This window comes from Anticarsia gemmatalis, chromosome 24, assembly GCF_050436995.1.
Source record: "Anticarsia gemmatalis isolate Benzon Research Colony breed Stoneville strain chromosome 24, ilAntGemm2 primary, whole genome shotgun sequence".
NCBI lineage: Eukaryota > Metazoa > Arthropoda > Insecta > Lepidoptera > Erebidae > Anticarsia > Anticarsia gemmatalis.
The window spans coordinates 2,066,535-2,081,012 of NC_134768.1; the positions used below are offsets into that span (position 1 = coordinate 2,066,535).

The following is a 14,478-nucleotide window of genomic DNA, read 5'->3' on the forward strand; positions in this document are numbered from 1 at the left end:
AAATCGGGGTCCGATGACATTCATGTCCAAAAATTATTACTTGGTTTCAGTAATAACACAAAACGTTCAGTAATTACACACTTAAACATCCCTTTCACTGTTTCTTTTAATCAAAACTGTTTGAAATACTTTTTTTTAATCTTTTAAAATACAACTCCCGCACTAAGAATTACTCCTGTGTCGCGCGGACTTTTACAAACAAACAACGGACACAAAGCACAACCAGACCCGAAACAATTGTGGATCGCACAATTCATTGTTCCGTGTGGTAATCGAACCCACGTCCTCCCGCCACAATGGTAGCGGCGTGGCGACCTTAAACACTGCGCCACAGAGGCAGTCACATTGTCGGTACTTTTTGAGTTTGCAGACAATCTCGCGAATAAACTCCTGGGAGTCTGTTTTTGTATTGATATTTTTATTACGTACAACGACATTACCAAAGCAATATAATATAACAAGATTCGCCATTAATTTCATTATCTATTTACAATGTAAACGATAAAAATTTCGCTGTACCGCAGTTATTTCGACCTGCCAAAAATTTGCTAACTATCATGTTATGGAAACAGCTTAATGATTCGTGAATATGTAATAAATATATTTTCTACATAACCTGCCACGTTTGATGTAATTCGTAGGCAGCAATACAATAATTGCATCATAGTATTATCTTCGTAAACAAATTTAATCTTTGAGGGGAAATAACGCGGATAGCACAATCTTGCGCTTCAGTAAGCACTTACTATAACCGCTGATTGTATTTTTACATTATCTATGACATATCGAGTAATCCTGCACTTTATCATAATTAGGTACTCGATTCCTTTCTTCATTTAAGATCGGACAATTCACTCAAATTGCGCATAAGAGTTTTTGGTCAACTGTGTAGCTGGCGCTTGTTTTGTGCACACTCTTGGATACTGTACACTAAGACCTTCACCATTGGCCATTTTTAATGAAATTGACCGCCGTAGCCGGATATCGACTAGAACATTATTATTATTATGTATGTTTCATACATATTATAAAGCTGAAGAGTTTGTTTGTTTGTTTGTTTGAACGCGCTAATCTCGGGAACTACTGGTCCGATTTGAAAATTCTTTCAGTGTTAGATAGCCCATTTATCGAGGAAGGCTATAGGCTATATATCATCGCGCTACGACTAATAGGAGCAGAGTACCAGTGAAAAATGTTACAAAAACGGGGAAAATTATGATTCTCTTATGTGACGCAAGCGAAGTTGCGCGGGTCAGCTAGTGTTTCATACATGTAGATTCCCCACAAAATAAATTATGTTGTTTCTTTAGATATATTGTAATTGTCAACCCGGACTTGCCCCAAAGTTATTTATTCGGTATAATATAACACGTTAACGTTAATTTGTGTGACGCATAATCTCACTGCTACAGATATCTGGGAAAATGACGCTCACTGATAACATAACAAAACAAACTTTTTTATTGTTATAATCACTTGAATGTTGTGACGTAATTTTATATACAGTTGTTATGAGGCGGATCCGTTATATTTTTATGATATCTTAGGGTCTGAAGTTTATAAAAATATTAAATACCGTCGGGTAAATGTAAATTGTACTCGGATACGCAGAGTTCCGTACCATAAATAATAATATATTAGGTCGGGGAAAAAGTATTTTCGCATTATAGTATGTCGCATGTCGGTATGAACTTGTAATAAAATCTTGTCTCTACACAAAAAGCTCGATATTTGGGTACCTCACGAGCTCACGGAAAGAAACCTAATGAACCGTGTACTCATTTGTAATTCTTGAAGCCAAAGAGATTTTATTACAAGTTCATACATAATAATATTATAATGCGACAATACTTTTTTCCCGACCTAATAATAATCTAGTTTCATATCGGTGATATCTTTGCAAAAAGGTTTTGTTGTGTGTTGTAGTACTCGTAACCGGCGGTCCTGTATGAAAAGATGAATGGATGTGAATGAAGCAAAGAAAGTTTGTAAGGACCTAGTGGCTGCTCTCTACCTACCTTTACGGGTAGAAGGCATGGTTTTATATATGTATACCTTATCATTTATCAAATAACAATTTTTGCCGTAAAATAGAAAATCACATTTCGCCAAGAATACTGCTTTTAAGATTATCTTAAAACGAGATGCAAAGATTAATATCTGTCACCTGGACCACATCATCTATGTTATCAAGATACAATCTAAAATACCTATAGATATCTACTATATTACCAATAGATAACCTCCAGTTTATCTCAGCATGGAATATGTTATACAACATACAATGTAATGCTTATCCGTTTAATTTTCACCTAACATAAGATATGTTAGTGAAAATAATATTATACTATCTCATTGTGCTGTCGGGGGACCAGCGATGATGCAATTATTTCCAAAAATATATATATTTTGTTGCTGTTTATTGACTTCTTGATAGTTTAAACACATACACACACATACATAAAATCACGCTCATCATCTTCCTTTGCTTCATCCACATCCATACATTTTGTCATCTAAAGACAAATAGAGATCCTTAATTTGCTAAATTGGCACTCTTATTCTCACTGGGGACAACAAGGGGCTTAGCTAGTTGCGCTTAGCGGTTGGTAAATCAGCATCATTCGTCGTGACAACCACCCTTAGTGCTTGTTCACGTTGGAACTCGCGGGCGCGGTGGCGGTCGCGAGCGCGGGGACGTGGCGATTTGTGTTCACGTTGGCCGCCAGGCGGGCGTTTGGTTCAAACTGGCTCAAACTGGTTGAACTTACTTGACGTCGCGAGTGAATCGCGCCCGCCACCGCTAGTTCGACGTGAACACACACGAACATCTTCACTTGTTTGATATTGGCGCGAGCGCGCCACGCGGGCCGCACGCGACGCCGCTAGCTCGCCCGCGACTTAGACCGCGCGAACGGTTTGTACGTGAACACTTCGGTACATCGCCATATGTTTGATATTTCGCGACCGCGCCCGCCACCGCGCCCGCGAGTCAACGTGAATGAGCACTTAGGCGTGGTGACAACATATTACTACGCTATCCGATGCTGCATTTACGGCTCGTCGACCGCTTGTTGACGTCTAGCCGTCAACAAGTGGCTGTTAGGGACCTTTTTGAACCGAACCTTAGCGTATGAATAAGTGTTAGATAATCTATCTGCTAAATAAGATGACAAAGATCGAAAACAACTGTTATAACACCAGCTGATAAGCCACCCAGAACAGAACAGAACAGAGACAGGGCGGGCTAGAATGATTATGGCATAAAATAATCTTATTAGGCACCTAATAGTTTCTTTAAATAATTATCTCGGTCTTTATCAATGATGAGCAGTACAGTACACGCTATCTATCTCGGCCGCTTTGAAGTTAGCAGCAATAGCTGCGCAGTAGGCATTTTTTGGAACTAAATGGTAACGTTACCTACGCAAATGTTCTATTTTGCCTAACTTCAATCTATTCAAGATAGATTGCGCGTAGAGTAATAGGTATTTCAACATATTTTTTAAAAATTACTAAGCAAGGCATGACTCATGTCCCGTGATCCCAGAATCCCGACTCTAAGTTACATCGTTCGGCAATCTTCGGTTAAGTTCGGAAGCAAGCCGAGTGAAACTTCGCAATGTTGTGAAATCACCCTCAGCGATCGGCATTGACATTGATTCACTTAATTTACACTGTTTTTTAAACACATTGTGCAATTTGTAATTACTTAGATTTAAAAGAAAAAATATAGGTTTTTATAAGTACCTATTTAAGTTATGGATAACTTGCTAACTGAAATAGTGATAAGTAATTTTGTGTTATGTTGTTAAGTTTAGGTATCTATTAACTATCTACTTATGGAAATTTACGTACATATTTTAATGATAAGATGAAAATGTAGGTGTTTATTTTTATTTCCACGTTTTTCTCATTGCGAGAAGAGATAAGACTGATTAAAAGTCTTTCCTGAGGGTTCAAGTTGTCTTGGGTTTTTATTAAAATTCGTTTAGCAGTTTTATTCATACGCTCTTATTTTATTTGATGATTTTTCTCTTTATTCGTCTGGTATCTTAAATTGTTTCATGTATGTAAAATCCTAGACTCTAGTCGAGAAAAAATCTTTAAACAAATAGAGTAGATAAAAATAATCTAAATTCATAGCACAGGATAAATATCGGTAGCTCGAGTTCCTAGTACGATTGTCGAAATGATAGTATCGACTGCTTCAATATTGGATTCAAATCATACTTTGTGCTTTCCAGTTTTATTTTATGTTATCCTATGTTTAGCAGTTAATCTAGTGTTCAAGCCACCTGAAAGGCCTATGACATGGCCAAACGAATGTTAGCAAAAATAAATGACTACTTAATGCCCGGTTTCTGAGTACATTTATGGGTAGTTTATCTATTCAATAGCGTTTTATTGTGTGAGTTTAAACGCTATTGAATAGATAAACTACCGCTAAATGTACCTCAAAAACCGGGGGTTAATTGGTAACGGCTGGGACCGACTTTCAAAGTGCCCCACGAAGCACAGAGTTCAGTTTCAGTATAACAGAGGTTTCAAATACCAAATGTTTATACACAACATACTTTCGCTTTGAAAGATAACTAGTTTACAGTATTTTACGCGCACAATATAATTCTGCTATACAAATCGCAAACAATAATCATCTCTTTTGCTTACCGGCACACAATCTTTTGTACTTTATGGGTCACTAAAACAATGTTAGTAAACCAGTGATAATAAGTATTGTTTTATCCTAAAACTAGAAAACTTCAGGTAGTTTAAGACTTTTAACACTTAGTTACCTGTGTTGTCCTTTTTCTGTGGTTAACAATGAACAGGGTGGGAAAGGGATGGATATAGTTGAAGCCCTTTTTGCAATTAGTTTTTTGAGATCAGTTGTGCTCTGTGGTTCTGTGGATGTAGTTCGTAGTTGTGTGATGTTATGTGTAGGTTCTTATCCAGTGCTATGGAAAAAGTAAGATACTAAATATTTCTGTGGGTCTTACTCTAGTTTTTTCGAAACCTAGTTCTTCATTTATGATCTTTTATCTACCTATTGATGCTACTTCTGTATCGTTATATTAGGTCGGGGAAAAAGTCTTTTCACATTATAGTATGTATGAACTTGTAATAAAATGTCTTTGGCTTCAAGAATCACAAATGAGTACACGGCTCATTAGGTTTCTTTCAGAGCGCTCGTGAGGTACCCAAATATCGAGCTTTTTTGTGTAGAGAAAAGATTTTATTACAAGTTTTTATATTATGTATAGGCCTCCCTCTCAGATCCCAGTACCCAACTTTTTGAAGTTCTGCGCTTCTGCAGCCCTACATAATTATGGTCTTACTGCATTTTATTTTCTTACTCGTAATTTGTATAGGTTTTCTATAGGTACTTTTATTTTAAATAGTTATTAGCAGACTATATTATTGAATAGCAGTGATTACAAGATTGCTTCTAGCCAGTGAAATTCCCGCGATCTTGCTATGATTGCAATTGTTCACTAATAATTTACAAAATTAATGATGTGTAACGAATTTGCTTATTCGTGTCTGCTTGTGTATGTGCTCACATCTTTAAAAATAACGACTTTTACAAATACTATCACTTGATATTTTTTAAAGGTAATTACTATTAGGTCGGGGAAAAAGTCTTTTCGCATTATAGTACCTAAGTATGAACTTGTAATAAAATCTTTTCTCTACACAAAAAAGCTCGATATTTGGGTACCTCACGAGCTCACTGAAAGAAACCTAATGAATCGTGTACTCATTTGTGATTCTTGAAGGTAAAGAGATTAGGTACTATAATGCGAAAAGACTTTTTCCCCGACCTAATATTACCATTATTAAAAATATAATTATAGTACGCAATATTGTAAAAAAGTAAAGCCATACCCCAGAATACCACTTCGTGTCGTATTTCTTCCTTATGGGATTCGAACATCATACTCGTAGCGAACACACCCACTGCGCCATTATAAAAACAAAAGGTGTACTCGTTCTACCTGTATTTAAAGTATATGATTCATTTTACATAATGCGTCATAAGCCATGTTATCCATTGACGTAAAGTTAAGGATCACTTTGCATAGTATTATTCAAGGTCAGGACACAATGCGTGGTTTGGTTTTTTTATAAACAAACAGTTTATCTTACCTAAGGTCGGTTTCACCACTTGTAAATATCTATCAGATAGAATTTAGGTGGTTGTTTTTGTACATTTGTTGTCACTTTATTTAGCAGATAGGTTATCTGACACTTACTTATAAAGTGTAAAACAGGCACTTATTATTATAATTGCGAAAGTTTGGAATTTTGGAAGTTTGATGAGATGGTCTTTACTCAAGCTTGACGAATCAACTGAACGGATTTGGATAAAATTTGGTGCACGGATAGTTTATAACCACGTTTTCTTCATGGCAGCCCAACCCCCCTAATTTTTTACTTCGGGAATACTTTTCATGCGGGCGAAATCGCACACAGTAGGTAGTATTTAAATATGTAAAACTAGTTTCGATCTCCTTTTCCAATAAACCATTACGTATTCTCAGCCCGATGACGTCTGTAATCAATAATCCCACTACTATTATAAACGTGAAATTTTCTGATGCATGTTTGTTACTTTTTAGGCAATAAACTAACCCTCTTATTCATAAAAATATATGAAGTTATGAAAGGCTTATAAAGAGTTTTGTTTCTTTCACTCCTTAGCGAAATGAATAAGAGAAAACATATTATAGTAGTTTTTTAAGTAAAATAGGTTTATAGTGTGTTTATGAATAAGAGGGCAAGTAAATTAGCAATACACATAAAGTTTAAGACCTGGATAAACATTAAGGATACTTTTGGCAACGGGATATCTTTCCAATCGGGTGACTTCGCGTGCAGAAACTTGTAAACTTATTATACTTATAGAAAACTATTGAATTAACACATTGTTTTAACCCGAGAAATATTTCTATGCAGATAAACTCGTGTCATAACCTAGTTTTAATTACTCATGTGCTTTCGTAAGGGCTGGGCTGGTATGCACTGTTTTAGTCGTCTGAAATAAAGGCGCCTGAATGTTGTTGAAATTCTAAATGACCTTAAACGTGGAAAGAATTTCTCACTGTTGTGTGAGTCGCAATGACTATTTGAAATACTTCCTATTTACAGACTCTAGTTTTACTTAGCATTTTTAAAGAAGACCCTTTTTACTTTTTGTTTGACAACGCGTAGGATATTTTACAAGTGAATTTGTTTTTGCGGTAGAATTGGAAAAGAGATATAGTTTTTCAGTACCGGTCTAGGTATACCTATGGTCGAGATTTTAGTGTGTAGTTTGATCGTACCTTTCAGTGAAATCTATTAATATTGTGTACAGCACTAATCAAATCCACGAAACAAGCTATTCCTTAGTACAATCAAATTTGACACTGCAAAAAAACCTTAAATTGAAATAGTATAAGATTCTTATTTCAGCACAAAAGCTTATCAGTTAATAATATAATCAATGTTCTTTTCAGACATGGAGTCTCACATCCTGAACCCGACATACCACCAAGCGCGTTTCCGTCCCATCGGCCACAAGATCTTGCGCATGAAGAGCGACTCCCTCTCGTCTGAGAGCAGCTGCAATCAGAACAGCCCCGAGTACCCTCAGATCACCGTCTCGCAACAACGCCACTTGGAAGACAGCAATGATTGGTGTATTCGGAATCAGACGGTAGGTTAAGATACTGGTAGCCTTCTCTGGAGCCGTTATAATTATCGCATTATTTATCGCAAACGAATATTCAGTGTAATTTCGTTATCTCCATAGTATCTCTCTGATACTCTCTCTCTGGTTGATGAAAGTTTCTTTAAACATTGAGGGTGTTAGTTTATGACCTTACACTTATCTATTTTGATAGAGAATAGGCAGTAACATATAAATATAAAAGTATAAAATAGTAAACGAGTATAAAGTTACAGCATACCAGATATCAATCTCTACTCAATTTCCAGATGAATACAACACGGTCAAGTCAAGACACCAGTTCAGATGACGACAGTTCAAGTCCAGAAGATGCAGACGTGAATGTGGTACAGGACCATGACGACAGTGGCGAAGAACTGACCGACCATGTGGAGGTATGCGAAGTAAACGTCGATGATGACGACAATGTCGACGAGGAGGTCGAAGTCCTGCACAATAACTCACTAAATAACATGCAGATGAATGGCCACAGTATAGAAGACAACACCCTAGTAGAAGGACACGACTATGACATCATCACTGTATACACAGTCAACCCAGATCTAGACCTCATAGAACCATCATCAGAAGACGACGCAGAAGATTACACCATCAGCGAAAAAGACCTCCCTGAATGCGTCAATGGAGATGACACCTACAGAAATGTCCATTACCAAGAAGCTAACGCAATTATATGCCAGGACGGCCTAGAAATCAGCCTAGACGGGCCAGTAGTTTCAAATGTCGATGAATATTTTATCAAAAACAATAACAATGAACGACACATATTGGATTCTGATGAGCCAGTTGTTAAAGACGTTGACGAGTATTTTATAAAGGATAAAGGTAAGGAACCTGTCGCTGTGCCGAATGTTGACGATTTCTTTATTAAACACAAGTTGCCTGAAGAAGCGAGCACGCAGTTTCAGTTACCTGTACCTATTCCTAATGTAGAAGAGTTTCTCGTCAACGAAGATAACAAGAATGCTCAAGAGAATCCCGAAACTGAAGCAGAGACGAACGTTGCCGATGTTTCTATAAACGAATCCGATTTAGAAGTCCTACCGAACATCGAAGACATTAAGCGATATTTGTTAGACGACATGACGTACACAAAGTTCAGGCATAACCAGAAATCATGTTCAGTGCCACAGTCACCTATGCAGAACATTTGTATGGACATCGATGATGCTAAAACATGCCTCAGTTTTGAAGATCTAAACTTGGATCTCTCAGATCTCGCGTTCGACAACGACAAGGACAAATCGGACAGCGTTAACAAAAGCGACGACATGCCCAGAACTTTGACTGACGAAGATGTAAACAGCTTTTTAATAACAAGTAAAACTGAACCTAAGACCATCAAACAGGAGGAAGACGACTTAAGTCATCAAGACATGGAGATCGATCGGCCTATAGAAACACCTTTTACTGCAGGACCACCGATAATAGAAATGCCTTCGAGAAAAATGACGTCCACTCCTATACCAACGGTTCTAGATTTCTGCATAGAAAAGACAGCTATAAAGAAGGAAGTTCTAACTGAGCCAAAAGTAGAATTGGACGATTTCGTCGACGTGGAGTCATGTAACGATACCGTGATACCTGTCCTCGAAGCGAACAACTTGAGCTCATTATTGGAACAGTTTGAAGCCACTGAGAAACTGAACACTAAGAAAAGGCCGCCACCGGTCGTCAAGACTGAGGATCCTAAAATGAAAAGCTTCAACAAGAACGCTTTGACAAACGGTATGAGGCTACAAGACGCGGGCGTACAACTCAGCAAGAACAAAATGCGTCAAATCTTGGTAAGTATACTAATCAATAGCTTCTCCCTCAGATGCTGTTAAAGGACACATTGTATCACAATATGTTCTTACAGATGCCGACGCCAATTAACTCCACAGTCAGGCGGTCACAAAGTCCTGTGCACTCTGACCACGACTACTGTTCGTCGAAAAAGCGGCACAGTCTTCCCAACCTGAAGGGAGGGCAGAGCCTGCTCAAACCCGAAGTGTTGTCGAGCAATAGCCGAATACTTAACTCTAGGCATAGGTCGTGTAAGAGCAAAAAGGTCGTGTACCACCTCAGTAGTGACGAGGAGACTGAGGGCGATAACTCTAAAAACAAAAAAGTGAACAAACCGGACGACATAGACGCTAAAAAGAAGACTTGTGTAAAGCCGAGTGTGAAACCCCCCGTACAGTCGAACTGTCGTAAAAAACTGTCGCCCCCTCACAGTGCGCCCGATAGTTTTAAAGATAAAGATAAACCCAACAGTTCTGTGATGATCAAAAGTGCTTGTAAAGCGAGTGATAATTGTAGTCAAAATTCTAACGGTAGCATTAAGTTAACTATTAAAAATAAATCTGAAGTTATATTAAACTGTGATCACGTAGACTCTCAGAAAGATAAAAATATAGACAAGTGTAAAAATAGTGTTAGTGATAAAACGAACAATGTAGACAAACAGGACAAGAATATTAAAGAATTAGATAGGAACAAAAGTAAAGTAAGTAGTGTAGAGACAGTTACTGTGAAGGAGGAACCCCGTCCCAAGAATGAGAACTTTTACACAGCGTTGTTTAGCAACAAGCAAGACGTGCAGATACCGCACGCCATGCAGCCCAAAACTGAGAAGAGACCCTTCGAGGAGGAGCTCAACAAGTGCGTAGAGGCAGCTATCAAGAAGGAGGAACAACCTCAGAAGAAGAAGAAGTTAAACCTTCAGGAGTATAAGTTGAGAAGAGGCGTGTGTTCGAACAATAGCTCGGCTCAAGTGAGTCCCGAAGCGATATTCCCCGACATGCCCAGTCCCGGGCTAGACAAGGCTGCTAAATGTCCTATATCAAGGACGCCGCCCAACGGCTTATTAAATACCACTGACAAAGTGAATAACGAGCAAACATTCTTCGATCCAATCAAAGAGGCTTCTAGGAAAATCCTAATGAATACTAAGAAACAAAAGGCTGAGGCGATGAGGAAGAGAGACGAAGATATAGTCATGAGTAAGATACCAAAAGTAGAGAATTTGGAACTGCAACCTTTGATAAGTGACGCTGAGATGATGAAGATAGTTGGTATGAGTCAGCCTGAACCAGTGCCGGTACCATTAGTGAGTGACAAGCCTCAGCTGCCAGCCGATTACGAAGAAATTATCCTAGTCAGTATAGGAGTGAATACAGAGGAGCATATGTTCCCAAAAATTGAGCGGGTCATTGAGAAAGTACAACCTTTGTCTCCTCCCGCGGACGCGAAATCTCTGATCAATTTCAAGATCAAAAAGTCTGACCACGTTCTGAAGCAGAATGTGTTTGATAACGTCAAAAGGGACAAGAGAAGTCCAATTGATGATAAGAAGAACGACGTGAGGATAGACAAGGAGAGATACAAAGACATAACAGCGACGTTGAAAAGCGTGGAAAAACAAGTTGAGACTAAGATTTCAAGTAATTCACTGTTCGCGAGTATTCAAGACGTTGTGTTGAAGAAGGCTCCCGAAGAAGTCGTGGAAAATAACGAGCGATATGTTAAATTAAGATCGCCGACAGAAAAGCGTGATTTCAAGTTTGTAAAGACTTCTATTGTAAGAGAGTACGATCCTAAAGCGGAACATGGAGAGGATAAAGTGATTCTTCATCTAGGCAAGCATAGAAGTAAACCAACGTCAACGACGATAGTTGTACAGACTGATTCTCTGCCAGAATTCGCGGAACTGCCGCCTCTAAGTCCAGTGAAAGAGATACCAGTGAATAGGAAACGCAATGACAGTGATATGTCTCTATCTAGCGATGGAAGTCCAACACGGAAGAAGGAGTCAGAAGCACCTAAACCTAGGAAATCTGATGAAAGAGTGGTCAAACCTAAGGAAGTAAGACAAGAACGGATAGAAAGGGACATTAAAGAGAAGCGGTCACGTTCAAAAGAGCGTTACGATGCGAAGTACAGGCGGCGGTCAAGATCAGTGTCGCGCGGTCGCAGAAGACGTTCACGCAGTCGCAGTCGCTCACGTTCCCGTGGTCGCTACCGCAGATACAGGCGCTCAGACTCTCCATACAAGAGGAAACGTAGATCCAGGTCTCCTTACCACAAGAGAAGATCACCATCAGTGAGGCGCGATAGGTGTAAAGTGTCGCGTTCGAGGTCAAGGTCATCTCGGCCTGAAGCCAGGTCTAATAGCCCGGTGAAGAAGACGAGGCCTAGTCCACATCCTAATGGCGTGGAGAAGAAGGTAGCTAAGTCTTTGACACCACCGTTGAGGAAGCCGACGGTCTCGGAGAGTTCAGACTCGTCTAGTAGGTAAGGATATTGCTAATGCGAATTTTTATCTATTTTAGGGCCAATACAAACGAACTATTTCCTCTCGCTCACACTTGATTTAAATAAATAAGTATCATTGGACAACTCGCACACGGTCATAGGTAGCACGATTCGTTGGAACTATCGAGTATCGAGAGTTTGACATTTAAAATGTACTACCAAAATAGTTGCTACGACGCCCGCTAGAGGCGCTGAACTGATTGTCATACAAAAGTTTTCGAAAGCTAGTCGGTTGTCGGTAGTCGATAGTGGTAGAGAATTGCGGTACTGATTCTAAACTAAGCAGAGCTTGTACTATGGTAACCAAATAACTGATAAACATATCTACTTATATACTTCTTAATACATAATTCCCATTTCCTATGTTCCTTCCGACTTGCAGCTCGCACGTTTGTAATGGCCCGTTGTATTATTTTGTTTTATTTTAAAGGTTATTAACCCGCGTTAGTGAAAATCGCAATGGTTTCTTTTTTAACACGCGACTTTAATATCTATTTCACGGTGCATCTAGTACGACAACTAACCTAAGAGCCTTCGCATTCACGATTTATCTAAATTATATTTTAAAATTCCTGTATGACAAGATGTATGGATGTGAATGAGGCAAAGGAAGTTTGTAAGAACAGTACCATATGGCGTTCTATGGTCTGTGACGACCCCTTTTTAAAAAGGCGTGATATTATGTATAGTGTGTATGCAATTAAAAATTCTGTGTATTAACAAAATAAGATAGCCACCGTTAGCTGCATAAGCTAAAAAGCTCCTAAATTCAGAATTTTTTATACTATAGAAAGTTGGAATCTTGTAAACAAGGCTCTCCACTAAGCTATTGCATTATAGGAAATATTTTAAGAAACGGTACAGTCACTATAGTCCACTGAAAAGATACATTTTAGTCCCCCTTTCCCATCACCTCCATGTCCCCCAGCCACCATCTTGGGAAAAGGGCCCGGGGGATAAGGGTGGCGACCCCATAACCTTGAACTTAAACTTCTATCGACCCACCTAAACATAAATTAATAAAATAAAATTGCGTCCTCTGAAAAATGTAAACCTAAATGTAACTTTTCAATGGACTACCACGATAATATAGAATTTGTAATTGTAGTGCGAGAAAGGTTATGTGTACATGTGGTGTGGGACATGCGCACGCGCTCCTTAACACGTGCGTTTGTACCATCTTTTATAATAATAATAAAGAGGTTTAATGTGTGTAAAAGAGATGCACATATATAATAGTTCTGATGCGTTTGCGATTTAACAGCTATAGTATATGAAACAATAAATAAATATACAATATTTTGTAATATAAATGTGTCAATTTCTTTCTTGATAAATGTGTGGATTTTATTGTTTCACGTGTTTTCTTTCGTGCAAAACTAAATGTTTTTTTAGGAAATTTGTTATATAGACAGTTCTTTCCACGCGGGCAAAGTCTCCTTGCTAAGCTAATAGAGACAAACGTATAAATTTTATGAAATACTTATTTGATGCAATTCGATCGGAATGTCGAATACCTTTAATTATCAATCGCGTTTAAGACATTTTAATATTATGTTTACATTTTTCTTCGATCGATTCCCAAACCCGCATGACGCATCTGACCAGCGTGGTGGACTCAAGGCCTAACCTCTCTCATTACGGGAGGAGACCCTTGTCCAGCTGTGGGATATTAATGGGTTAAATCCTACTAATCCTACTAATATTATAAATGCGAAAGTTTGTGAGAATGTATGGATGTTTGTTACTCCTTCACGCAAATACTACTGTACCGATTACGATGAAATTTGGTATATAGGTAGCTGAAGCTGGAGAATAACACATAGGCTACTTTTTATCCCGTAGTTCCCGAGGGATCGGGATTTACACGGGAAGGGTTTCCACGCGGACGAAGTCGCGGGCGGCCTGTAGTTTATAATAATATAACGGAATTGATAATATATACCTACATAATATGTCATTATCATGTGACCTATTTACTAAACCCCCAGTAAGAAAACGATTAAGACCGAGTTATATTTCGGTCGGCACTGACCACGTGTGGTAACAATAGGTTAGTTTTACACAATTATGTCATGCTTTCCGGTTAAACGATAACTATGAGACATATGTTGATGGCTGATAACTAATACGTTTATTTATATTTAGGTAAATGATGTACGCGTTTAAAAACTTAATAATATGGGGTTTTTTCCCCACATTTTTTTAGCGGGGCAGCGTTATCGCGTATCTCAGTTGACAGCTAGTGTACGTCAAATTGATGTTCACTAGTACATTGCTGTTTTAACGTAACGTGTTAATCACTATAATCCAAGGGAGGAAACAATGTACAGCATAGTGGCTTTCAAATAGTTGTCAACTGAGATACGTGATAGCACCCTGGTCGGTTACTACTTATATGTTTTTTTTTATTCGACTTGGGTCGTTATGGTATAAGTTATGTG

At 38.4% G+C, this 14,478-nt stretch overlaps 1 protein-coding gene across 1 annotated transcript in view; it reads left to right on the forward strand.

The window, feature by feature from the left end:
• srl (PGC-1 family member spargel) overlaps nucleotides 1–14,478 on the forward strand; it is a 28,892-nt gene that overhangs the window by 5,644 nt on the left and 8,770 nt on the right. The window contains exons 2-4 of the mRNA XM_076130772.1: nucleotides 7,503–7,702; nucleotides 7,984–9,522; nucleotides 9,597–12,013. Of these exons, the coding sequence (XP_075986887.1) occupies nucleotides 7,505–7,702; nucleotides 7,984–9,522; nucleotides 9,597–12,013 (4,154 nt within the window). The 5' untranslated portion in view covers nucleotides 7,503–7,504. The remainder of the gene's footprint in view (nucleotides 1–7,502; nucleotides 7,703–7,983; nucleotides 9,523–9,596; nucleotides 12,014–14,478) is intronic.